At 37.4% G+C, this 27,678-nt stretch overlaps 1 protein-coding gene across 1 annotated transcript; it reads right to left on the bottom strand.

Annotated features, from left to right (window-relative positions):
• Positions 1–17,737: 17,737 nt before the first annotated feature.
• On the bottom strand, positions 17,738–26,936 carry LOC119771442 (interleukin-2 receptor subunit beta-like). The gene is made up of 10 exons (XM_038267405.1): positions 26,624–26,936; positions 25,114–25,206; positions 24,840–24,975; positions 24,644–24,710; positions 24,356–24,449; positions 24,097–24,242; positions 21,431–21,596; positions 21,253–21,358; positions 21,092–21,161; positions 17,738–20,459 (listed from the first exon to the last, which is right to left on the bottom strand). Exons 2-10 carry the CDS (start codon positions 25,202–25,204, stop codon positions 19,698–19,700), a joined length of 1,638 nt encoding a protein of 545 aa, XP_038123333.1. The 5' UTR covers positions 25,205–25,206; positions 26,624–26,936; the 3' UTR covers positions 17,738–19,697.
• Positions 26,937–27,678: the final 742 nt, after the last annotated feature.

Consider the following 27,678-nt stretch of genomic DNA (forward strand, 5'->3'; position numbering starts at 1 on the left):
ATCGCAAAATAATTATAGGGTGGCTAATGCCAAAGAAAGGGTGACTGAAGCCACCCTTAAATAGGTCTAACGACGCTTATGAGTTAAACTAACAAAATGCAATGGCATGAAAACAGTGATAGTGTTTTTTTTTTGTCTCACTTTTGGAGATCAGAGAATAATCACCCGTTTTTTAAATTTTCTCTGAAAAGGTCTCCATAGTAGTGTAATGCTGATAAAACATAAATTAATTAATTAATAAAACTGCAATGAACCTCATGACTGGAACAAAAATCACCTTTCAGTATAGTCATGTTGATGTAGGTGCGGATCTCTGGGACATGGCTGAACTCTCCCAGTGTCGGAATGTCTCCGCTGCCCTCTGCTGGAGAAATGTGGTCACAGCATTTTCTGCAGGGAGAGTTGGGAGGCACCATAGCCACAGGGGAGGAGGAGGAGAGCAGGAGGAGGACCACAGCCAACATAACTGTCCTTATGGCTGCAGAAATGGATAATGGAGTTAGAGGATTTATTGCAAAACATTTTACATTAGCAGATAATTAAAATGCAAGAGTTAAAGGAAATACATAGCTTCAGATAAATGTGTTCTGTCCTCAATAGTATGTTGTTAAGTTATTTATTAAGTGTATGTTTAAAGACAATAAAAGTAAAAATCAAGTTGAATACAGAGAGACTATCTTTTTAAAATTAATGTTGCTTTTTCCAAAATTGTTTTTATCTGTGACTAAAAGGGCAGATTTCCTTTAAGATGCAATGATAACTGACTGGAGTGGATTGTTTGCTGATACAAAAAAGAATCCAAGGAACCAGGTGATGATTTAATGAAGCTCAGACCAGCCACAACAATAAATGAAGATAAGTACAATTTGGATAAGAGCAATAAGCAGAATTCCTTCACATCCTTAGAACCTTACACGTCCATATTCTATTAGATGAGATATCTGCAAGCCTCACCTTTATGGAAACATCTATAGAAATAGTTCTACTTGTACTTTAAGGTTAGCTGAAGCAAAGACAGAAAAATCTGGGAATATGAGTATAGATTTGCATACTGTATTTGAATATGACAACCTACCCAGGGGGCTATACCATAGGGGGTGCTACAAGACCAACAATGAGACTGAAATGTTTCTCTGTTGCTTAATGCAGGTCCAGGCAGTAGAAATTGGTGTCATGTCATGAAAGCAGGCAAGTGGTGCTAGCTGATGAGGCTGTAGTTGGTATGTGATTCACAATTCATGCTTTGGTTTTAAATTAAAGACCTATATGTTGGAAGATTTCTAAGGAATTGGAATTGTATTTGATCACTCCCGGAGCCTGATTAGACCCTGATTGGATAATTTTACACTGAACAATGTTCCTTTAAAATTCAAATATGAGTTTTATGAGTATTTTATTTATTTTTTTAGCATTTTTATAAAAGCAAAACAAACAAAAAAGGAAAAAGAAGACGAGTCATTTTTGGGGGGATTCTGAACTGACCTTCCACGTCAATGCTTTTTGCACCATGTCTCTCCTACACTGTTTACATTTTGATCACTGCTGCACTTTAAAAATGTTCATATTCACTGCTTAACTGCTGCTCATTCACTTTCATGAAGCTGTATGTAGCAAAATGTTGTTTTGTATATGCTGTGTATTCAAAATGACAATAAAGTTTGTCTAAGTCTAAGACATCAAACCTATTATTAGTATTATTATTAGTTTTTTTTTTTTTTTACAGTTAGTAAAAAAAAGTAAAAATAGTAAGAAAAAAAAAAAAGTAGCCAAACAAGTGAAGAGTTAAATTATTTGGCTACAACAACTGGAGGTATGATGAAAACAGTATGGGTGAGGCCACTGTCCTGCTGCTTTTTGCATGCCTGACCAGGAGACTGCTAAACTTACACACATGCCAAGGAGTTAGTTTGGTCTTGTGTTTCAGGTATGTCAGAGCAGGGATGCATGCAAAAGCTGCAGGACAGTGGCAATCAAGGACTAATGTTGCTTATCCCTACAAGATGTACATACATGCACCCAGCTGGAAAGCATTTCTTTCTCCCGGCCATTATTTCAACACACTGCACTTAAGATGACATGAGCATCAGTGTTATGATTTGCTGGAAAGTAAAGTAGTGCATCTGTGATAAACCCTCAGTATAACCCAAAATATAATATAATTTTTGTGTATTTGTTGACTTTGATTGGCTAAGGCTCAATCCAAATACAGCAAATTGGTGAGGAGTCTTTGCCAAAGCAGACATTGTGTGTGAACAGTGCTGGTAGTAAGAAAGGAGGTAAGAAAAGGAGCCTGTAATCATCAGTGGTGTCAAAAGTACACACATTTTCTACATAAGTCGAAGTATAGATACTGCAGTTAAAGTAAAAGCAAAAAAGATTGTAATCCAAAAACTACTGAAAGTATAAAAGTATAAAGTAACCTTAAAAACAAACAGCCAGATGCCACTATATGAACTGAAAGCTTAATTTTTGACTATTTCAAAAAATTCTTTAGATAGGGCCAAGGAAGAGGGAGGTCTTGTTTGTCTCCGTCTCCCGATACGCTCTCGCCTGTTGCCAACCTTTTAGACATTCCAACATCTTTTTCTGAATCCTATATTGTAGCATGGCATAGACAATTCATGTTTGCAGTTTGAAGAACACCTGCTTGCTTCCGATAATTTTCTTTAGCTAACCAATGAGTGTTTGTGTTATATGACTCATGCAATTACAATAGCTTTCACTAGATGTGGATGGGGCCAATGATCTGCATTGGATGGCGCACATGACGTTAAATAAATATTTATAAGCATTAAACTGAAGCCAAGAGTAATGAGTATTGTTTGTTTTAAAAATGTAAGGAATAGAAAGTACAGATACTTGTGTGAAAATGTAATGAGTACAAGTCAGAAGTAGGAAGGAAAAAAGTAATGGAGTAAATTATAGATACCTAAAAAGTGTACTTAAGTAATGAAGTATTTGTACTTGGTCACTTGACACCTCCGCCTATCATATCTCCTAGAATCGGGACATCACAATGTTATCTTTCCCACAATCCTTTGCATGACTAGACATAAAGGGCCCCCCCCCCCTTAAAGAGATGAACAAAAGTACATCATTGCTGCATGAATACTGTGTGACACATGCAAATGTTCACATCCTTTATACGATTTAGTTTTTATAAAGGACTTCTTCTGCTGTTCTCCATATTTAAGTAACTTGTATTTTTGGTTTTTCTTTTTTTGTCAACTAATCCCTCACTGGGATGGCTGCTTAGCACAACATTTAGAATCAATATCCAAAGTGTCCTTAGTTTCTATTTATCAAAATGTATATTTAAAAAAAAGAGCAGCATTTCTTCTTTCATTTTGCATTATGAGTGGTTCTTTGAGCTTTCACACCTAATATGACCTCATTCACCTTTCATAAAAAAACCAACTTTGTTTTTTTTCAACATGCATATTAACCCTAAGCAGTGATATTACCTCATTGTTTTGTTGGTTTCAGTTTTCTTTTTAGTTGTTCCCTTTGAAAACACTATTTCCTCTACTTATTCGGTATTTTTTTTATCATTTTCATTTCTCGTAGGAATGAAGTATTCTAACTGAAGGTTGAAATGTTTTAAGAAATATAGCATCTTGAAAATATGTTTTTTATCTCCATATATTTGTGTGCATGCAAGGCTTGCACTCAGGATGGCAGCGTAAAAATTAACTCCTTTATCTGTGGTATTTGGCTATTATATCCTGATAATCAGGTGGCAACATCATTTGACAGCTTTAGTTTAACCCTGTTAATAGAAAACAAATATCAATAGTTGAAAAAGCCATCAATGGTAATGGTACAATGGGTTGTAAAAGCATCATATTTGAAGTTAAAACCTTTTTCGCAAATTATCAGATAGAGCCGTTTTTCTGTCATTGAGAGTGGCTATATGATGAGAATTTAACTAAATTTTATTGATCTCACACTGGAGAAATTTACCTGTGCATTTAACCCATCCCCTGTGGAAGCAGAGGGCTGACACTTTGCGGCACCCGGGGAGCAGTGTGGAGTTAAGGGTCTTGCTCAGGGACCCAGAGTTCAGGCTGTGGGGATCGAACCAGGTCTTTGCAACATCCGCAAAGCACAGGCGCACTGCTCTAACCACTAAGCCAACACTCCCCTGAGCGGCTAAGAAAAAGAAATCTGCATTTGAAGCAAACGACCACACTGAAACCACACACCACGACGAGTCCAACCTGTATTTTAAAAATCTGGTTTGGATTGCAGGGTGTAAATTATGCTTCTGTGCTGTTCCAAAAGAAAAAAAAACAAAAAAACAATGACCTCTCTGTGTAGGTCCTCTGTCTTATTTCACTGGACACATTAAATTTATGAGGAGATCGTGTGAGGAAAAGATGGGCCCTCACTGTGTTTATTATGGCTCTTTCACTGAACCATCAACATTACATAACAAGAGGGATTTTTTTTTCTGGAAGCCCCTCCTAAACAGCTGTCTCGTGTGTTTCCCAGTGTTATATGCCTAATACATGCAGCTATGTTTAAAAAAAACAAAAAACCTGTTTTTAAGGTTTAAACAAACAACCTGCTGCATGTTGCTTAACAGGTTGCTACGCTTTCTCTTCTTCACTAATATTTTTTTTTTTTATAATTTCAATATCATGAAACACAGATGTTCCTATAGTTCTATAGACTAATAACCCAACATTATGTCAGTAAAACTCACCTTGGCTCCACTCGCTGATAAGGAGGCAGATTCCTGAGTCTGCAGCTTTATTTTCTCTGCTTCTGCTTCTGAGAGGGTGAAGTTTCCTGAGCAGATATCCCACTTTTTCCTGATCCCTCCTCCATTTGAGCCACAACCAGTTATGCAACAGTAACATCCAGCTGGGGACCAAAACTCCTTCCTGTATGAGCTGCCTGTGGACTCCTGATTTAATCATTGCACACAAACCTTCATCATATGCAATAACTAGATGAAGGTTAATTATTCAAATTGTTTGCAATCAATCATAAAGTGTGACATTGTAGGGAAAAAAATGATTTTATTTGGGTTTTTATAATGCACTGATAAAAAGTGGATTCAGTACAGGAAACTTTTATTCCTCTTCTTTACAAAATTCCTCTGAAAATTCCCAGCAGTCCCAGCAGCGGGGAACAAGGGGATTCAGCGGAAAGACAAGTAATTTATTGAAACACATGCAATAGGATGTTTTTATTTGGGTTGGAGTTTAGTTTAGATTTCATCAACTATGAGGAGAGAAAATAAGCACAAGGATTAAACGCAGCTTGTAGAAACCAGAAAGCTGGGATTAAATAAAGCACATGTTGCAGTTTCACCCAGATTTTCCAATTTATTTTGTTTCTTTTCTTACAAAATCACATAAATTAGACTAAAAGTTTCCTGTTCTAGGTCAGCTAGATTTGTCAGTTGCATTTCTATTAAAAAAACAAAAAAACAAAAATTAAGATTTCTTCCAACCTAGAAATTTGTATCATCTAAGACCACTGACCTTAAAAAGAATTTAGAAAGACATTAGGAATGTCCAGATGACAATGCTTCGGCTTTGTAGGCTTCTTATATAGTTTACGCTGCAAACTCTATTCTGGAATTCTTTGGGTAAAGAAGGGGCAACAATTGACTTCTTAAGTTGGAAACATATATTTCAACAATTTATTCACAGTGACAAAAATAGGTATTTGAACAGGTATTTGTGTAGTAGTGAAGGATAACATAAATACACAGCATATGAATGAATAAATATATGAATGAATAAATATATATTTATAAATAAATATATATATATATATATATATATATATATATATATATATATATATATATATATATATATATATATATGTAAATTTATATGTATATATATGCCAACCAATCACGAGCGACTTTACTTGTTTAAAAAGAAGTGGTTCCGTCCAATACTCAGTAAGAAAATTAAAGCCTGGCGTGGCCACGTGTGGTTTTGCTGCCAATCACGAGCGATTTTACTTGTTTGAGAATAGTGGTTTCAGCCAATACTGAGTAGGTTATTCAAGCCAGACCTGGCCAGCCGCGCGGGTTTGCTGCATTCATATGCTAATTAGGGCCATTAGTACAGCTGATCGCTCTCCACATACGTCAGAGTCTGTTTCCGACAATTTGTGGCACGACAAACGCGGACAAGCGCGGGTTGCAAATTGTCGGAAACTGACGAAAATCAGGGAGATCTGCGGGAGTTTACGGGGGTTTACGGGGACGAAAATCTCACTTTTCATGCAGTGAACTCTGGCGTTTTAACTGCTTACTGAGCGTTGCCTCGGGTTTGAACCCAGCAAAGACGCCGCCAGACTGAAGATCCCCGTAGCATACACACGTACACACACACACACACACACACACACACCCCACTCCCACACACACATGGCTAACCCCACTGAAATATTAAGTGTGCACCCTCAATACGCCAGCAGGTAACCAGGAACAGCTTGTGTGTTTTAAGTTAATGGACCGCTACTGTAAGGCTCAGCACGAGTGTATTGGTCCTCACAAGCACAGTATAACAGGAATGTGTGTGTGGCACGCAAAGTTAGAGAGGTTGTTTTAAGTGACGAGGTGGATTTGTCACAGTCACAATAACCATGACATGAAATTTACATATCCTACAACAGGGATGTTCTTCTGGCAAACGGGTAGATAAATAAGGATCTCACCGAATTTGGTGGAAGCTGCACCTCGCTCGTTACATTCGCCATTGTCCCTCTAATTGTCTGCACCTGCGCATTGGGTGCAGAAGCCTGTTAAAGGGCAGTATTTTCAGCGCCCCAAGACCATAAAGTTCTGAGACGCTGATTGGCCATTAAATTCACCTAGCAATAGTACATGATTGGCAGATTCTATGCACATGTGGGGCTGTCTGATCACAGCCCCAAGACAGAGACGGTAGGAGTCTGTCTGTGGAAATCCACAAATGAATGACAGTAGATAGGGAAATGTAGTTTATATAATTTGTTTTGCTTATAGGTACACACTCTAGAGAGTAAAACTGACATTTATGAGTTAATTTGTAAAAAATATATTTTACGTTTCTCTCTTCTTATCAGGGAGGGCGGTGCCATGTTGTCCATTCACAATGACACAGGCTCACCCCAGGATCAAAACAGTTGTTTTACTGGTCATGGGCAAGGTACTTTAATCTGTCTGGGACAGTTTGTTTGTTAGAATTATTTTTCAAACAAAAACATATATTTATATTATTTTACTAAATTATCATTTAGTATTTTTTTATTTAATATACAAATAACTGTTTTGTGTTATTTGAATTACTAGTGTGAATTTATAATTTTCTTTAATGGAAGGGTAGGTAAACCTTCAAGTACAACTGTAGGAGCAGACATAAAAAAGGACCATAGCTAGTTCTATAAATATGTTCTATGTTAAAATAAGGTAATGGTAAACTGTCTCAGAGGTGGCTCTATTTAGTAAAGAAACAGTTATGCAGACAAACTGTAACCCAATTCTTATGTCGAAGAGATGAAATAGAGCACATCCAGTTAGTAAAAGACAGTAAAAGATGAACCCATAGGACCTAGCACTGAAAAACAGGTCCAACTCTATCATCTATAACGGAAGATATTTCTCTGCAGGATGGAGTCTCAGCCAAAAAGGAACAGACCAAATGAAGCTACTGTGACAAGACAAAGCAGAGAGAGCATAACATAGTTGAAAAAATACTACTTTACAATAACGATAGAATAAAAAAGAATGATGTCCTCCAGCAGTCTATGCCTATAGCAGCATAACTATAGAGTTTCTTTTTTTTTTTTTTACAGTGTCCTGTCTGGCGATTTGGCAGTAAGAATAGTTGTCTTAATGCCAAAAAGAGCTCAACAGATTTTTACTTTCTCAAGTGGAATGGTACGTGGTGTTCCGCATGATTTATGCATATAATTTGCTTTATTATAATTATGCAGGGAGTTTTACAGATTATATGGACACTGCAATGGAAGTAGATCAGGAAAGGAAAAACAGAAAAAAAGGAGAAAAGATGAAAGAAAGAGGAGATAAAAGGGAGATAATGATAAAACATCTTCAGTCTGCTTCATCACCTGCAAAGAGATGTAAAAAGAACAGCACAACCAACAGACATGGTATAAGACATACTATAATGCAACACCTAGATACTATCGCCGAAGTATAAGTAGTATTATTTAATCTGACATGTATTCTGTGTTATCTGAAGATAAGAATTTGGGCTTTCTGTATGGAAGTGAATCTCTATAATAGCAATAGAGTTTCAAATGCTTTACCAAAACTTTTGGATTGAATTTTACCCATCATCATTTGTGATCTAGAAATGAAATACAAACTTATCTACATGAGAAAATGCAGATGGCACAGATAGTACCAACTATGCCAGATTGTGCAGAAATAGCCACTTTGGAAACCTTGCCAAACATATGGTAAAAAAAACAACAACAAAAAACTCTATAATTCATTTCAGGAGGGGAAAAACAATGACAACATATTGAACTTCAATTTGAAAGTAATAATATCTTCTAAAGCAGAGGTCACGAATTAGCGGACCGTGGTCCCACCTCCTGGCTAATCCAGACCCAACCTGATTTAAAACAGCTGTAAATTTCCGCATGTTGTCTAATGGCAGTGTCTAATTTCACTTGCCCCTCTTCTACTGTTTCTACGGTAAAGCCCTCCTGGATGTCCAGCACCAGGTTACACGTGAAACAAATTAGCCAATGAGCTGCTGTCAGTCTGGGTAGCTGCTGCGAGCAACTTTTAGATACAACAGGCAGACCTTTGGCAAGCCGGGCAATGGGAAAGTAGGAGAAGACGATGAGAAAAAGAGCAGAGAAAGTGTGGACTGCTGGAAGAACTGCGGTGAACTGGTGACAGAAAAGTGAAATGGCATGCCCAAAGATGACCCTGCACATTTTGAGTATGTTTGGCTCAACCTGCTGCTGTGAAGCAGGATTCTCCACCATGAACATAATCAAAAGTAAATATGGATCCAGGAGCAAAATGATATGTGCTTTAGAATGGCTTTGTCTCCATTCAGACCCTGGTTTAAAGCCTTGTAATGCAATGTAAAGCCCACGGCTCTCATCGAGCCATAAAAAGAAAAAAAAAAAAAACAAATGGTCAGTTCAGGTGTTTTATAAAACATGTGATTCAGGAAATTGTCTATATACCAAACTGAATGATTTTTGTTCTCTACTTCAAAAAACACTTGAGATTTTAAAAAATTGAAAAAAAATTTTCTTAATGTGTTCAGTGTCAAATTCTGTTAAAAGTAACAGATCATATTTAAAAATGTCTCCAGACCTTTACTGGTTGATGATGTTCCTTATTCGGACCCTGCAGATTTTTAATAGGTTACCCCTGTCCTAAAGCATCATTTCAGAGAGTTGCTGATGCTAAAAATGTGTTTATTTAGGCAAGGTTTGAAATTTGTGCCGTCTTCATTTACTCTGTATCAGTAACACATATACTTGCACATATACTTACACAGTTCCATCAATCTTAAAAGTGTTTTCTTTAATTGGACACCAAATTTATTCAAATTGACTTTGTGGTTGCAGAGAAATACTCATTTTATGAACTGATTCCTGCTCAAAAAGCAGTGGGTCCTGGCAGTGTGGCATGGTTGCACCTGATGAGTTGGACTCATATGTTGTTACATCATTCCAGCCAACATAAATTATTTAATCTTCTAAATCTTCGGGAGAGAAGATTAGCTTTGCAGTGCTGCATCTAGTTTTTCTGATTTGTTTAGGTCAAGCATTAGTTTTCCCCTGATGTTCCTTAGGTGTTCTTCTATTTGTATTCAAGCAGCATATTGTCTTCCTTGGCACTCTTTAGTTTATTTCTGTCACAAAACACCTGGTGTGATGCCTTACACTTCTCCACCACAACTGAATCTTTTTAGGTTCATGTAACCAAATCAAGCAAAAGAGCAAAACTCGGGACTGTGGTTAAGATCAGATCAGATATTTGCCCTCTTCTGTTCATCTCAAATGTTTGAGATTTTTGTGTTGAAATGAAGATATTTTCCCCCTCGACCGCAACCCCACTCTCATATCTTCTTCACAAAAAGTTGATCGACATTCACATAATTAGAAAGGAAGTGCATTCAAACGGAGAAAAAGGCAGAGGTGAGTTTAAACTTCATACCTCAAAGCATTTTTGTGGTTCCTCTCAGGAAAAAAAACAAAGCGCGGGTGTGAACGTTATGTCTGATTTCTCTCGGCCTGCATATTTTTTAAGATGCTTGAAAAAAACACTCACACCCATTTTTTTTTTGTTTTTTTTTAGCAATTCTGAATGTTTTTGTACCTAACTTTCATGGACATGGGTGTTCGTAAGAAACATTTTGTCCCCTGTGGTTGTTGTGGCCCCTCTTCTCGCTGTGGTTTCTCTTACTGTTCATGTCCGGCTAAGTCTTTGTGCTTTGTAGTTTCACACCGGTCCAAAACAACCCCTGAGCTTCTTTATCTACTTTGCTCTGATCTATTTTAATGCATTGTATTTGTTAAAAGTCTTTTATATTTTGTCATTTATCCTTCTGGACTTGGTCATTCTGACTCATTTGCATGCCTTTATATAAATACATCCCAGCTCTAGGTGTTAGTCCATGGTCATTGTGTTAATGCAAGATGAATTCTGTCTAGTCTTAATCTTTTGCAGTCTCTGAGAGGTTTTATTCCAGGATCAACCTGTATTTAGCCCCATTCATCTCCCCTTCCTACCAGCCCCTCTATCCCAGTTGAAACTGTTTGGAGTGAAGTTAAAGGTCTCACCCAACCAGAGAACCTTCTTCCACATCTTGGAACAGTCCTCTACACAAACATCTAATAACGGGACTTCTTATGGATTATTTTCCTTGTTCTTTTAATAATGATTCACTTCTTTCTACTATTTCACAAAAAGCCGATTTGCAAACGCACAACCAAAACGTCTGGCACGGAGATTTTTCTTACCCAGCCTCTAGATCTCTGCAGTGCCTCCAGAATGGGGTGTATGCTTAATAGGGGTGGAACGGTTCACAAAATCCACGGTTTTCGGTTCGGTTCGGTATATGTTGATTGTTACCCCGAAAGCCCATAATAATTAATGAAATTAATGAAAAAATAAAAAAAATTAATGAATTGTAATTATTTTTAATAATCCGCGGAAACCCTGGATCATTTCCGCATGTTTGCTGATTTGAATTTAATCATCTCCCGCATGCCCTCTACGATCTCCAAGGAACTCAGAGCGGATCAGACGGGAGCCACAGCTGAGGCTGTAGGCTTTGCTTTGTGCAGGCGGTCTGGAGCGCAGCGGAGCGCTGACGGAGTATGTGTGATTTGCGGGGTTAGCCTGACATGTTGGTCATGTTGCTGTTAGCATAAACAAAACGTGTTGCACAATGCTTGCACACTGTTTTTATCCACAACTTTCTTTCCGCCGTCATTGTAGGTCACTCTAAATGCAAAGCGGTCCCATACAGCAGACCTATAAAGTGCTGCTGGCGCGTCTTCCAACTCCTGTTCTTTCCCACTCGCCATACCCAAACAATTCTCCACAACAACTGATTTTTTTTTCTGTTACACCCGGCTACGCTGCTTGGCTTCTTCTTCTTCTTGTTTACTACTGGTGGTTGGCTTTGGTCGCAGTACCGCCACCCTCTGCTCTGGAGTGTAATCGCTTCGCCTATGAGAAAAAGGAGCAGCGCATGAACCGAACGCAACACACGCGAACCGAACCGAGACAGTCGAACCGAACGATTCTGACCGTTTTCATAAACCGTTCCATCCCTAATGCTTAACTACTACTTCCTGAACTTCAGCCAGCTCCTTTGTTTCATATCTTTTATTAATGGATAAACTGATTAATCCAGGTGTGTCTGACCTCAGTAACTACGATGACAACAGCCCAGCCAGACACACCTGGATATAGCCCATTGCAGCAGCCTCAGTACCTGTCAATATGAACATCATTTCTGAAAGGGAGACGTTTCACTAAATGGAGCGTAGCACTACTTTAATATGTTTTCACTCAAGTAAAAGTGAAAATAATGACCCAAGAGATACCAATGTAAGAGGAAAAACTACTGGGTAAAATGGCTACTCAAGCATTAATTATTGGACCATAACATAATAGGATAAATAAATATATTTACAATGATGTAATCAGACAGACAGGTATTTACAAATCTGGTATTATAAAGACATGTTTACTAAATAAATAAATAATAAATAAAGTCAGGCAGAGGAAATGCTTTTCCAAATAACTTTATTAAGGTAAACTTACAAAACAAATCTCTCTAGTTGGTAATGCATTTATTTTAGCAAAGGATAAAGAAATGCTAGCAACAATATTTACAGTTTATTGTAACTTCACCTCTTTTCTGAAGAGCTGTTTCTCCGTGGCCAGACATTTTACACAGTTAGCAAAACTCCTGGGGCTGCATCTTACGATCATTTTGCTAATTGATTAATCTCTCACTTATTTTTTTGACCAATCAATAAATAATTGGATATTAAAGGTTCCTTGAAGAAGATTTTTTTGCAGAATTAAACCAAAACTTTTCCATTTGAGGAGTTCTAGATAAAGCATATTCACAGACAATTGTTTTTTTAAATCATAAATACAAAAGTCTCTATACTTCAGTTAACAATTAATAAATTACCAAATTAGTTGATGATTATTTCAATAATTGATTAATCACAATTAATCCGATTAATCGTTTCAGCCCAAAAATAAACTTACCAAGATAAATGTCTTTAAGTGACTGTAACTAATTAGTATCGACATCAGCTGAAAGGGATTTCTGTTTTCACAGGGATATTTGCAGGATCGAAACAACTTTAATTTCAGCTGCTGAACCTGCGATTTTCAAACAAAACTGAGAAATTTCTTTAATTTAAGTTGATTAAACGGTAAAATATTTGAACCTGAATGTTCAAAACAGAAAATAGAGAAAAAGAAATAAATCAATTTGCACATCCAACATAAAAGACAGATTTAATGGGGAGCTCCTGACAGAGCTAGTGTTCGGGAGTGTCGTGCAAAAAAAGGGGGAAAATTTTGATGATAGGCAACATCTCAAGTGTTTACATAGTTACATGGCTAAATATGATAAACTGCCAGTGAGCGGATGTCGCTAGTTGTGTCAGAGTTAAATGTCAAACCACACTCTAATACATACGCTCACTCACACATACACCGCCAGGACCACCTGACAGGACATGTAAACACTGAGACGCTACACGCACACTCAAACACTCACCCAGCTCTCCCACACTCGCTCTCAACACTTGCCCACCCCTCAGCCCCTTATTCCACAACAACACAGGAAGTCACAGGGTGACCCATTTCCAACACAGCCTTTATTTTGTTTGGTCTCTGTACAGATTTCACTGAAAGCAACGGAAACATGCTGCATGTGTAGAGAGGAGGAGTGAAAATACATACATCATGACCTCAGTGGCTTAGTAAAAAATCAGCAGTTTGTTACAGAATCTGCTCCTCCTGCCGACCTAAATGTAATGACATAGTGGAGCACTTTCCTTTGTCCTCACAGCAGATCAATTTGGACGACGCTCACTTTGGTGCCGAAATGCTTCTGTGGGAATTTCTGGAATAAAGCAGTTGTGTAGATAGTGCTAGTGATAAGAAATCACACGTCTGTCATGACTAATTCGTGGAGCAATGATGTGGTGTTGATATTCACGCTATCAAAACCCTTTGAAAGTCACAGGTTTGCCTATAGAAAGAAGAAATCTGTGTTTTACCCCTCTTAAAAGTTCAACCCCATTAAGAAAAAAATTATGATTCACAAACACCCCCTTTAACGAAACACAAATCCTGCAACTGAACAATAAATATATCTATAAAGAGGAGGCTGTTGGCAAACAAGAGCATAACACAATCTGTATGATATAAATATTATAGTGATGCTGGTATACAGGAATACAATCAAAACAGTGATGTTGCGAGAACTAGACCGTTCTCTAACATTAATGATAGGAGTAAATAGAACCTGATCTGGAGCTGGATTTGAAGCTAAAAGCATCAGCGAAGGAGCTGCAATAACTTCCAACGTGTTCCGGTTTGGTTCTACAAGTATTCTGCTTTGACAAAATGTGTAACATCCACACATAGCCAGAATCTCCCAGAACCTTGTCTGGAAACATATTAAGTTCTTGTAAAGTGAAAGCTGAACTTTCTGTGCATACATTTAAACGTTTGTTACCAAGAAAACAATGGATAAGACTGAAACCAGGTTTGATTCAGAAATACACCATATTGAAAGGGTTAGGATTTTTTTTTTTTCCAGCTTTGTTTTTGCTAAACTTTTTCTTGCAAAGCAGAAGCAATAGGAGCAAAGGCAAACAAAGCACAGTGCATAACAAATACAGACATTCGGGCCTAACATAGTAAAAAATATATACAAAACAAAGATAAATAAATAAAAAATAAAACAAATATAAAAAAAGAACAAAATCAAAACAATCAAGTAATCAGGGAGACCAAAAAAATATTAAATAATATCTACGCCAATATGATAGCTTGTCACACTATACCCTTGGGTCTTTTTCCCAGGCCAGGTCCATAAGCCCATACCTCAACCTGCGACATGTGGCGACATCAAAGTTGTCCAGAAATGGGTCCAAGGTCCGATAGAATACAAAGGGTTTGTCCTTAAATGAAAAAAAGCCTGAAATGTAATGATACCAGTCACAGTTTTTTCCCACTGATTTAGTGTGAGGGTTTTCAGAGGCGTAGCCAGAAAATTTTTATAAGGGTAGCCAGGCAACAACCGATGTACCCTGAGAGGTGGCCGAAAGCAGATAGGCACTAGAACCACTGGGTCAATCTACACTTTCCAACAGGGAAATGAATGAGCACAACGTCCATTTTTTCTAAATAAAGAAAAAATATTCTTTCCTACAGCCTTTGCTAAAAAAAATAGGCGCATATATTTAAACATCGTCCTAGATAAAATGTATAGTGGACAATTCTTTCAGGTTTCAGTTCTGGGGCGAACATCTTTTCCATTGTCATTAGTTACTTTTATCAATAATCATTCTGCCAAAAAATTTTATTTACAAGTACTAATATGTACATAAATTGATTATTTTATACATTTTTAATAATATAGTTATCTATGATTTCACTAAATGCTCCTATATGACTAGGAGAGAAATCATTTCCTCTTTACCCCATATAACTCAAAATGTAGTTCTGAAAAAGCATGAATTCTGTACCTATTATCTTTAATATCATGACATTGATGTGCATAATTAACCACAGCGTTTCTGTTGTCAGTAAATGTTAATATATGAAATATGTAATTGTTTTGAATATTCCACTTGAGAGTACTGTATTACTGAGGGAAAAATGGTAGGGGTGGCCACATGGGTGGCCAATGATTGGCTAAGGGTGGCCATGGCCACCCCTGGCCCCCCATCTAGCCCCGCCCCTGGTTTTTTTTTCAGTGATCCAATAGGCCAAGATACATTTCTGGGCACAGTGCAGCAGAATGTGTAAAAGGTCTCTGTGGCGAAAGCCGACTGGCAGGTCATCCTCCAGTCCTAATAGGCAAATCCTTGCACTCAGATGTAGATGACACTTAAATATTAGACTTAACTCTTGAACAAGTATACTCTAAAACTGTTGGATATGAGAACAGCTCCATAAACAATGAATAAATGGCCCTGCATCAGATTGACATTTGTTACAGAGCTCCGAAAGGTTTGACCATGCAAAGTTAGACAATATGGCCCTGGAGGGCTGGCCACACAGAGCATCTCAGTCCTCAGACTTTACTGTCCTTAAGTCAGATTCCATTTTGCTTTTTACTTTAAGAGAATTATCTACATTAAGATTACAGCGGATTTTATACATACATTCGAAAAAGATTTAAAATGCATACTCTTTAGCAAAAGGGATTCTATGGGAGATACAGCAAGACCACCAGTTAAGTCATTTAAGTTACACAAAATAAAGTGACCTTATCGGTGATCCCATATTTGCTTTTCGCTTGTTGAAATGTAAGGATTGAGCCTCCATCGATAATGTCTTAAAAATCATCCCCCTTCTTAAATGACCATCACCGTATACCATCCCTTGTGACATTTTATCACTGAATGTGTAAATGTCTTCTATATATTAACAGTAATGGCAATAATATTGCCCTTTCACCATTTGGCAGGCTGTACGCTTACGAGTAGCCCTGTTCTGAACAGCATCACGGCCAAGCGGCAAAGACAACTGATTGAGGGAATGTGAAAATAAGGATGGGAGGGAATCTCTCGCAGGTTCCAGGTTCTAAGTTGCTGAGATCTCCCTCCCCTTCTTAGTTTGAGAAATAATCATTTACAATTATGCAAGTTTCTCCACATAATCAAACCTGCTCTCTGTGATTGTGGTACTAATTTCATAAGTCTGGGACAATAAATGTTAAAATAACGAGTGGAGGGAATTTTCAGCAGGTTTCAGGTTCTAAGTTTAACTAATGTGTCAGAAATGATCTAGAATGGTGTTGATAGCAAAATTTGAAATAGGCATCCACTGAGCAAAGAATTTATTCATCGCACACTGACTGTAGCACATCTACTGAAATGTTTCTCCATACAAGTAAAATCCTAAAATCCGACAGAACCAGAGAGAGAAAGTTTTGAGGTGTAAACACAGAGCTTTCCTTAACAAAAGGATATTTCTCGATGAAACAAACATGATTAATGGTGGCATTGCTGAGCATTTTATTTTTAATTTATTCATTATTTTCGTTTGCTAAGGCCCTGTCAAGTGCTGGAGCCTGACAAGATTTTTTTAACCTAAGCAACTGATACTTGTTTATATCAGTTTTATATGCAAATATATTGTTTTATCTATGGTCTCAAAATTTAAATGGATGTAAATTTAACATATGAATATTTTACCAAAATGTTTGCAGGATGTAATAATTAGACATCTCTGTTCTACTTGCATTTTTAAAGCTGCATTGACTTTTTCTTTTAAATGTCCATATGGCTAATAAAGTGACTGGAACAAATCTTGGCTTGTGTTTCCTCAGCGACACTTATTAGTGTCTAGTTGCAAAGTTTGCTCAAATCTACTTCTTCTGAAGGTATGTCATGGAAACTTCTCTTTACTGTTTTTAAAATTTTAACACCCTATAACCCAACAATATGCAACCCTAGTGGTTCTTAGTAATTTGGGAACTTTCTTTACAGAGTGAGCACAGTTTTCTAACACTGACTGTATCACTTTAAAGTACAAGGAATCTACGTACAGTATATACATGCTAATGAATTGCAGGATGCAACCTTTTGTTAAAGAGATGCCGAGGTAATAGAAAATGGCTAAGTAATGGTGTTTGTCTCATTGTTCATTAATTCTGTTCCTGCCTTGGACTGCTTGACAGGATTCTGTAATTTAAAAGTTGTTTCACTCCTACACACGTCATCAGCAGGACAGCAGAGATTCCTAGGTGTATGTGGACCCCTGACACCAAAAGACGTAGGTCATCCAGCATATCCTTGGCCGTTCCATTGGCTGACTCCTGGAGGAGGTGTTTCAGGCACATATTCTGAATTTGGAGGAGCAGTGACTGCTCTTTGAAATAAAGTCTGCAAAGCAGTTATTTGTTCAATATTTACTCGCTTAAAGATATGTATTCTGGTGGCCAAGAAGCAGAAATTAAGAGCATAAACCATTTTTAACTCTGAGTAAACTGACATCCAATGGTTGTATATGTCTTTATTAGAGGATAAATGTTGACAACTAATGCTAAATTACAGCAGATGAAACAACAATTTGTACCGGTAGTAAAACATTAGCAGTGAAGGTAACCTAGCACAGATTAGTCTGCGTTCTTTTCCCTTCTCATCTATGCAGCTTCTAGCAGCTCATTTATTAGGGTTTCACCATATTTAAAACATTCTCATCATTCGAGAGAAAAAAGTTTTAAATCACCTCATCTGTGTTGTATATTTTTGAAAAAGCTCACAGAAAAAAAACTTAGGGATGTCACAACAGGGAATTTGTTTGTCCCCCAAATAAATCTGGGTCATTTGCACATGTTTAGAGGAGTCCAAAACAAAATCAAATGTCTTTGCATTATGCTTCATAAGTACTACCTGGTCTAAATTGTTAATGTGATCGCATTGCACTGATGCTGCAGTCTTATAAATGTGCATTTCTAGAAAGCTACAGAGATTCTACTTTAACCTGAGATTCTGCAAGACAGCTATAATAAACACATCCTCTGGAAAAGATGATAAGTCTTTTAAAAGACTCACGTCTTGCTCATCATCATTCAGTTTTTCTACAGAAAATTCAGCTGTAGCATTCAGCTAGCATTAACATATTCTGTTTTGATATCACTTCTTGACATTATGCATTATAACATGTTCCCCTGGAGTAATAATTGTGTACAGACGAAATGTACAGAAAAACTACTGCTTCACAAAATTTAGCTTTTGCTTCACATATCAGGTCGTGTGACACTGAGAGAACGGGAGCCTGAGCAGTCAGCACAGTATTTCTCTCTACCTGAACTTTACTATATGGGGTGAAAAATGCTTAGAGTTGACTTACTAAAGCTTTATATGTATAAAAACACATGCAAACTTGGCAGCACACGCAAAGCTGATCTTCCAATCACTGCAGGTTGTTTATGTAAAAGGAGCAGACCAGCAGGCACAATTCATTTATTCTGTTTTCCTTCAGGAATAAGCATGATGCTGATCATCAGAACCTGCAAAATAGTGGGAGGAGTATCTCTTATAGGGGTTAGATACTGATTATTTGTGTTCTCTTTCACATGATCCGTACAGATCCTTCCTCTTCTCCTTTGCCTATATCATCTTCACATGGAAATTATGCCTGACATATGTAAACAGTGCTGTTACAAATCATGACTGCCTTTGAAAAAGACTAAATGAATCTAATCTACTCTCCCCAAATCTCAATGGTAGAAGCCTATAACACTCACAAAGTACCTAATTAAACTAGGGTGATCCCCACCACTTCTTACAAGTGCAATTTTTTGTTTGCACAGCAGTTTAACACTAAAATAAAGAGCGCTAAAGCTTACATTATCTTCAGAGATTATGACTTTAGGTTGTTTAGACAAAACTCAGATATGTTTGATCCTATAGATAATCTATACAGCATAAATCTTTGAAAGCATTGTAAATTTAAAAATGGCTGTGCAAGCATGAACCGCCGGAGGAGGGGATAGTATCAGTAACTGTTTCAACATAAATTTTGTCACCATTGGTTATGAGTGGGACATATAAAGTTTTGTCAGTTGTGGGTTTATTCCCGCTAAATTGAGAGACTTGAGTTAAGCACAACATCTTTTCCCTCAGACTTTCCTCCCAAACAACTCACAGTCATCTGGCTTTGAATGTCTGCTGGCTATATGTCTGTTTAAAAAACTCTCACGTGTTATTTGAGCAGAAGATGCACAATTGTTTAGAAATGATTTCAACTTTTCTTTTGAAACTTGTAGCTAATAAAATATAAGTCACATTCTCATATTTTATCTTTTAACTTCTAAAAAAAACATACTAAGCCTTTTCTTGTATTTTCATCTTTCTTTCTTCTTCTTCCAGCTTTTTATTGTCATATTTTATTCTGCTCAGAACACTTCATGAATTCCTCCAACCAGTAGGTTAAGCTCCTATTATCAGGTCAAAAGGTTTTAGATGGACTTATTGCTGAATGTCATCTGCAGCTCTTTAAGTGTCATATAGCCAGTTTCGTAGGGTTCCACTGGCATAGAGGAGGACCTGCTCATGGCTCCAGAAACAGGCTGAGCAGCCAAGCTAGTGCTGGTGCCTGTATCTATCTCAGCCACGTCCATCTGAGGGCTTTCAGGCGGCTTTATTAAAGTGGCAGGAGTGGCCGGTGGAGAGAAAGGGGGGCGAGAAGGCAACTGAAGAGGAATAAGGAGGAGGAGAGGGGAAGGAAGTTTACCATCACTCAGAACCTCTTTCCCTTCCTTGCAAATAACTCCTGTTTCTTTCATTTCATCTTCCTTCATGAAGCCAAAACCAGAGTCAGGACTCTCTGGTTGCCTGTTCAGACTTTCATATTCAGGATATGGAGTGAGAGGATCGCACAGGGAGAAGTTGGGAATGCAGGGAAGGTTCTGAAAATTGTCTTGATAGGTGAAATAAGTCAGGTTGGGGTTGGCCCCAGCTGAGTCCCCAGAGGAGCTGGACAGGAAATAGCCCTTGTTTGAGAATGTGGAAAAAGATGAAGAGTTGTAAGGCATGTCACTGGTTTCTAAGGACGAGGTTTGTGATCTTTGGAAGTGAAAAAAGGCGGTTCTGGAGCTTGAAGTTGGAGATGAGGAGGGCGCCGTCTCGTTCCAGTCCTCACAGACCTCAACATGTGAGAACTGGTCGCATGGAGGGGGTTCAAAGAAGGATTGGGTTCCAGAGAGGGGATTAAGCCATTCCTGAAAAAAAAACAAAGATAGGTTCATTCTTAGGAATTATAATTCTAAACAATTATACGATTGTTTCATGAAAAATATCATCTCTCCTTTCTTTTTTTACAACCACAAAGCTCAATGCATTCAACTCATATTCCATGTGATCAACACGTCTACTTTAAAGGTAAATAAAAGGGAAATTTATTTTCTGTTTATTTGTATAAATGAAGATCTACAATAATTTGGATTCATACCCATTCAGCACCCTTATTTTACTTATTATAAAGGTTGAAAAAGAGATGAATCGAAGGTTTACTAAATGGCATGAATGGGACACAGCAGACATCAGATTAAATTAAGCTAAAACTAAACTTTTGCCTTCCATATGGGGACTAACTAACACAGCACACCACCACATTCACTGCTCATAGTTTAACATGGTGGAGGCAGCGTGATGCAGGGAGCAAGTTTCCCTTCCTGAGCAATAATAGAAGAAAACTTTCTAGAGGCTGAAGAAGTGTCATTTCATCAAAACTGAGTTAGTCTGTCACATAAAATCCAATAAAATACATTAAAGTTTATGGTTTTAGCATCGATGAAATATGAAACATCTTAGGATGTATTCTATCCAATTGTAACAAGGACATGAGGTTTACTTTTAGATTTCCTTGGTGGACAGAGTGGAAGTACTCCGACGGGTTTGATATCTGCTTCCCTTTAAACAGCCTGTGAGAGGTTAAGAACAGCATTAGCTAGGGGGGTAAACACCTGCAAACACACACATAATCTGGATGCTTGATTATTTAGAAATATTTACCCCAGGGTCTTGCAGCTCTTGAATTGGGCAAGCACAAGCACAATGATGAGACATAAGCTGAGTGGAAGTAAGATCCACCTCACGGGGTTCTGCTCTGGTGTTGAGTCTAAAAAACAAAAATAATCCAGTAAGATGCAGGAATTTTACCAAGCTGAAACTTTTAGGTTAGAAGAATCACCTTTCTTTTCTGCTATTTCTTGCCATGATGTTGTCCCGCTCCACTCACTCCAATGGCTGTTGTTCCTCTTGAGTGGCTTGACTCTGACTCTGACTTCCAGGTGGCCCTGAAGTTCCCCATCGCTCACCTTCATCTCTTTCTTGTCTGTGTAAAGCTTTGCAGAGTTCTAATGAAAGAGGGTTTAACAAGATTACAGAGGAGCTATGCAATAACTACCCCATCTCATCACAATAAACACACGGTCACTATTTTAGTTTAGTTATAGGGAAGCGGTTGTTCTAATGGATGCAGTTCCGAATCCTCCCGAGTCGTGCCCGACTTTACACGAGTGAATAAAGTGAATGTGATTGGTCGTAGTAGGGTAGTAGGGTTCTAATGGGACATTAATTTGGGACCAAGTAGCAATTAGAAACGACACTGTCAAGGAACGCTATGGACAGAGGAAACATGCAAGAGGTGAAGAGTTTGGTGTCAGAGGTCATGGATGAATCTCCTCCATCATACATGTTTTATTTAGAGGAGGAAAGCGGGATGAAGATGTTGTGGAAAAGGACGCCAGGTCGGCAGAAGCTTGGTTTGGTGTAGAAGGCTTACAGCTGTACATGTTTGAGCCCTTGCCTCACAACACTGCCAGTTCTGTTAGCTCTACGCCTGCCGAAGATGCAGACGTCAGTCCCCGTGAACACTGGGACGAAACTCAATGTTAAAGTAAATGATTCTTATTACTTATTTCAACTGTTGCGTATATTAGCTGCAACATATGAATCAAGATGCTATGACCGAAAAAATTAGATTGACAGATGACCATTGATATATGATTGGCCAAATTTAGGTGTTCAGGCTGACGTATAATTAACTGGCCTGCATAAGATAACAGAAAACCCCCCCACAGATTTTAAGATAGGATTTTTTTTAAACACAAATTTTCTAGCTTTTGGGACAATTTTGTCTGATAAAGAGTACGTTTGTATACATATTTAAGCCAGAATTATTTTATATTTAACTATCACTTACCTACGACTTTAACTACAAGTGGAAGCAACAGCTGCTGTCATTAAACTTTTGTAAATTGAACTGAGAAATAATAACATTTTGGGAAATCGTCCTTCTGATGGATTGATGTGTGCAGGTTCTACCCTGCCTCTCTTTTAACTACAGGCATGTAGCTTTGTTCGTTCCCTTCTAACTTTCCTTGGATCATCTTTCTTATAAATAAAGCAAATTTGTATTTATGACATAGGATTAAAATAAAACAAAGACACATATGATTTTGCTGGTTTGTTAAACTCAAGATATTTTGCTAATATGCCTTTGAATTTTATCCAAAGTTTTTATATCATTATTCAAAGATTGAAATAAACATTAAAAATAAATAAATGTGACAATAGGCAGTTATAAAAGGAACTAAAACAGCGCCTCATTTTATCTAGGGATATTTTCTGGTGCCAGAACCTTTCAGAGTTTAGATTTTTATTTATGTAGCTCTGATTCACAAAACGTGTTGTCTCTCAGAACCTTAGAAAGCAAACAGATCCAGTTCATGTAACAAACTGTTAAGTTAAATCTCCAAACCTCCTTTAAATTATCCTTAAGGTATTCAGAATCCCAAAATATGTAAAAAGTAAAAAGTTTTAGGAAAGAAAAACACTGATATTATCTGATAAATTTAGCCCTTTAATCAGGACATAATCTAAATATTCTCAGGATTTTCCTTTAAGAAATGTATATTTTCCTTTATCATATATTTCTGTCTCTTCTCTAAGCTAATCGTGAAACGATATTGTTATGAATTCTATTAAAGTGTTGATTGATTATTATAATGATTCAAATCCACATAAGATATTCAGTGTTGTAATTATGCATTTTATTTTCTCTGCTTTATGAAACATACAACTAATGCACACAGATTAAGTAGATTTAGATAAATTATTAACAGTCTTAATGTTAAAATTATGATTATACTTCATATTATGGATAAGATCTTTAGACCAAAATCTATTTATTTAGCTTAAGTAACTGCAGAACCTAGAATGAAGATGCTTGATTAACTAATGAATTTCTCTTGCAGGGTGGCAGGATAACATGACACCCAAAGCTCCACTGTACATCTTTTGGCAATACGGAGAATAAATTCTCACAATGATCCAAAATTTGTTGAGTTCCAGCCGCTGTTTCAGGGCAAACAGGTTAAGCTGCTAGTTCGGGGCAAAAAAAGGACGATACAGGAGACCTGCCTGGGTGAACGGGAAGCTGCAGCAAAACGGGTTTTAACAGGGAACATATAGGGGAGATGAAATAAAGAAAAGTTTGAGTTTTCTTGTTGTTCATTTCAATGAATCAAGAGACTTAAAATATTAGTTTTAAGAAATCTAATGTTGAATTTATATCAAATTTTGATTGTTTACTTTCAGTTGCTCCTGATTATCTTAAAGCCAGAAATCTAATAATGTTTACTCTTGTCCCAATCAAAGCAAAACACTGTGCACTTAGCCAAACCTAAAGTAAAAGCAAAACAGTGATATTAAACCTTTATTACCTCAGCTTGTGACCAGGACAGGTCACATTTCAACCACATCAAAAGCTGCTCTATTTTTATTTATTTTTTTCATTTGACTTTATGAATGGGTTTTGGGAGGTTAATTTGAAATATGTGCAAATATTCTCACCTCCCACTGCTGTTCCTTCTGTTTGATCTGAAGCTGGTAGCTGAAGCCAAATGAATATCTTGAAACAGGTTCCCCCAGACTCCATGATATCAGGGTGAAATTGGAAGTTTTGTTGACCTGGGGAGCTCTTGGAGGATGCATTTTGACTGTTTGGATGCACATTCAAGGAAAGAAGGCTAAATAATCCATCATGCAAACACTTATGGATTTAAAGTTGGAATGCAACAATAAGGAAGCTTAGAGAGGCAATGTAACTCACTGTGTGCTGCAGGCTCGTATTTTTTAATTTCTTTCACCAGTGTCCCATTACACAATAAACATATGGATGGCATAACTTCAGTACCAACAAAGCGCTGCATCAAAACCAGAAAAAAAAAACTTTTAGTAAACCAGATAGAACGTAGGTCTGTTTTATTGAATGCATCAATACAAACTTTTGCATAACTGTTAAAAGGTGTCCCACTTTGAGCTGGTCATAACATGCAGGGAGACTAAATGAAGTTAAGGGGTGTGAGGACTGTTGGAAGGCACTCTCTTACAGACTTACTGTGTTTTCAAAGACAACACTGCAGCCCAGAGAAGATTTTTTTCGCTTTTCCAGTTTGCAGGTTCGGCTGAAAAAGAGAAAATACTAATAAGCATAGAGCTAACAGGTTCATCGAAGTTTAATTTATTGATTTAATAAAAAAATAAAAATAAAAACTCTTTTGGCAGGCACAATGAAAATATCTGTCACATCTTACGTGATTATTATTAGCTCCCAGTTTTCATTAGTATACTCCTTCTCTGCTGAAATCAAACAGTCCTCAGCGGAATCAACCCAAGATCCGGTCCAAGTACAGCTGACATTGTTTACAAAGTCGTTTACGCAATGAAGTTCTTAAAAAAAACAGACAGGGAGACAAGTACTTAAAAAGACAGTGCGCAAAATAGAGAACCAGTTTCATATTTCTTTGGATTTTTTTCAAACAAAAACAAGCAATGATTAGGTTTTATTTATCACTGTGCATGACTTACCAGTTGGGTCTTTGTAAATGTGAGCTGGATGCACTAAAGGCAGAACCAGCAGGATGCACAGGCACCAAAGCATCTCACCAGCTAGCAACATGTCTGTACGAAGGCAGAAATCGGATGAATGCAAACAGAACCAAACGAGAAAATGCTCAACGATTCCTTCTTTAACTTGTGTTCTGAAACCTGAGAGTTGAAACCGAATCCCCCTCCCACCAAAATTGCCACAAAGCAGAGTTTTAGTGAGTGAAAACAGTCATCCTAAGAGGGTAGCAGAGGACAAGAACCACTGTACTTTTGAATGAAAAAGGTGAATATAGAGTCTCGGTATGATGCCTTTCATGATGTATATGATCCAACCCATCTTCAGGCTAGAATTGGTCGGATGGATCAAAATTCAATTAATCCTAAATTAAGGAATTCTTTGAGTAACTTTTATTTGGAGTTAGTTGAATGCGCATCTTTACAGAATTCAATATAAAGGCTAAAACACCAGCAATCAACAATTTGGGTCCCAAATAAGCTGTACCGTTCAAAGTCCAGCAGACCCTCAGTATGATACCAATAACACCATGCATTAGAGGTGGTGCCAAGTTTAAAAGACCCATCTGACCATTAAATGTTTCCCCAGAATGGAAAGCTGCAAATATAATTAAAGGTTTTAAACTGGAGCAGTCCACAACATTGATGTTGGGATTCTGAGCTTGAGTGGTTCCTGGGTTTTTCAGAAACCAGAGGTGACGGTCGGTGTCAGAGTGAAGCTTCAATGCAAAGATTCCTAAAACATTCATCAAAAAAGGGTTTAAAAGGATGACGTCTCTGGAATGGTCTTAACTTTTGCTTTAAACTCAGGCTTATTGCATAATTAACAAGAAATTAAAACTATTTCTGGCTTGAAGAGGGATCAGGTGTCCAGAAGGAGTTTCACCTAAAGGCTGTTAATTGTTATAAAATATGTAGTTTGTCATTAACTTAAGGGTTATGACAGTTATCGAATTAAATATATACATAATTATAACCATGTTTGCGTTACAGGATCTATGCACACAGTTATTCAACCGGATTGTCTGAAACATATTTAAATTAAAGAAAAGTTCAGATCTTTGACTCTCTGAGAGTCAAAGCTGATTAGAATAGGCCAATAAGTGTATGTAAACGTCCATTTAAACCTTTATAGAGAAACTTGTTGTAATAAAATTGATATTTGAAATAGCTTCTTATTGCCAGTATAAATTAATTGAATTTATGCACCATAAAAAAGACTAAAAATCAAAGTCATTTAGAGATATAGTTCAAGATAAGACTTTTATTAAAAGTCTGCCTGTCGGTTGTCACTTTAATTCAAGCAGAAAGAGTTGAGTTATCTCATAGTTATGAGAAAATCTATAACCTAAAGGCTAGAAGGATATTAAGTATTTTATTTGCATCTATTTAAAAAATCTGTACCAAAAAACGCTTATTTTTCTTTTTGTATAATAGGTAGTTGATACTTTCTTAGCAGATTAGAATAAATTACCTCATGTGTCCTGGCAGCAGGTGGTCAGCGAGATGAATGACATCTTAACGTCTTCCTCCTCCGGCCTGATGATTTGATTAGATATCCTTTATTTCTCTCTCTCTCTCTCGTCTCTTCTCTTTCTCTCTACTTCAGCACATCTGACGTCTACTCTCTCTCTATTCTCGCCCCTTTTTTCTTCTAAGTGCCCAGTGACATTTTCCATTTGAAACCACAGCTTGCAGGTTTGACAGGAAGCTTCAACAGCGGTGAGTGATAGTGAGAGGGGACGGGCCGAGTTGGTAGAGGTGCTGCCGAGCATCGGGGGCTATCTGTCTTGCAGGGTGCCTCCTCCTCATCGTCTCCTGCAGCAGCCAGTCACCATACCTGAGCCCAATCACATGCTTTAAGGTTGTAATAATTATACTGAAGGAAGAAACGCAAAGCAACACCACATCCTGTTTCAATTGCAGCGTAAAACAAGGGGGTTTATGCATAGAAACTTAAAGCCCTATGAAGTGGTTTGCATGGATGAAACCCAGCTTAAAAAAGCTGATTCAAAGGAGTGGAGAGGCTAAAGCTACCAGATTTAGAATCATGGGGGGAGTACATAAAAATAAGATATCTCTATCTCTCTCTGAAACACACACAGTCTGTAAAGACAAAAGAAAAAAAACAAAATGCTGCTGTGATGGCCACAACCACTGCAGGTGCACATAACTCTGTCTCTGGGAGGAAAATGGACTGACAGTTAAGAAAGAAGCCTTCTGGTTAACCAGAGGACAGAAAGCATTTTAACAAAGCAACAGGTCTTTAGATGTGTCCATTTGATAGAGTGTGAACCTAAAATGCCTCACCTGATTACGACAGAAATAAAATGAAAATATGAGAGAAATAAAATCCTATACATTAACAACATAATAGCCTTACAAAAGTATATAGCCTTAAGGAGAGAAACGTCTGAAAATGTTTTTTTTTTAGGAACGATTAGTTCTGAACTCCATAGTTTTTTTCCTTTATGAAAGAAACAGAAGAAGCTGTTTTGCTCCATATGAGTTAACAAACAGCAAAAAACA

The sequence above is a fragment of the Cyprinodon tularosa genome, unplaced genomic scaffold (assembly GCF_016077235.1).
Source record: "Cyprinodon tularosa strain WSP-4 unplaced genomic scaffold, ASM1607723v1 ctg118, whole genome shotgun sequence".
Classification (NCBI taxonomy): Eukaryota; Metazoa; Chordata; class Actinopteri; order Cyprinodontiformes; family Cyprinodontidae; genus Cyprinodon; species Cyprinodon tularosa.

Excerpts from the sequence above, each read along its gene's own strand:
- LOC119771442 (XM_038267405.1), bottom strand. The coding sequence starts at position 25,204 with ATGTTGCTAGCTGGTGAGATGCTTTGGTGCCTGTGCATCCTGCTGGTT. Across the intron at positions 24,243-24,355 it reads ATACGAGCCTGCAGCACACA|TCAAAATGCATCCTCCAAGA; the intron begins GTGAGTTACATT and ends GCATCCAAACAG. Across the intron at positions 21,359-21,430 it reads AGAAATAGCAGAAAAGAAAG|ACTCAACACCAGAGCAGAAC; the intron begins GTGATTCTTCTA and ends TTTGTTTTTTAG.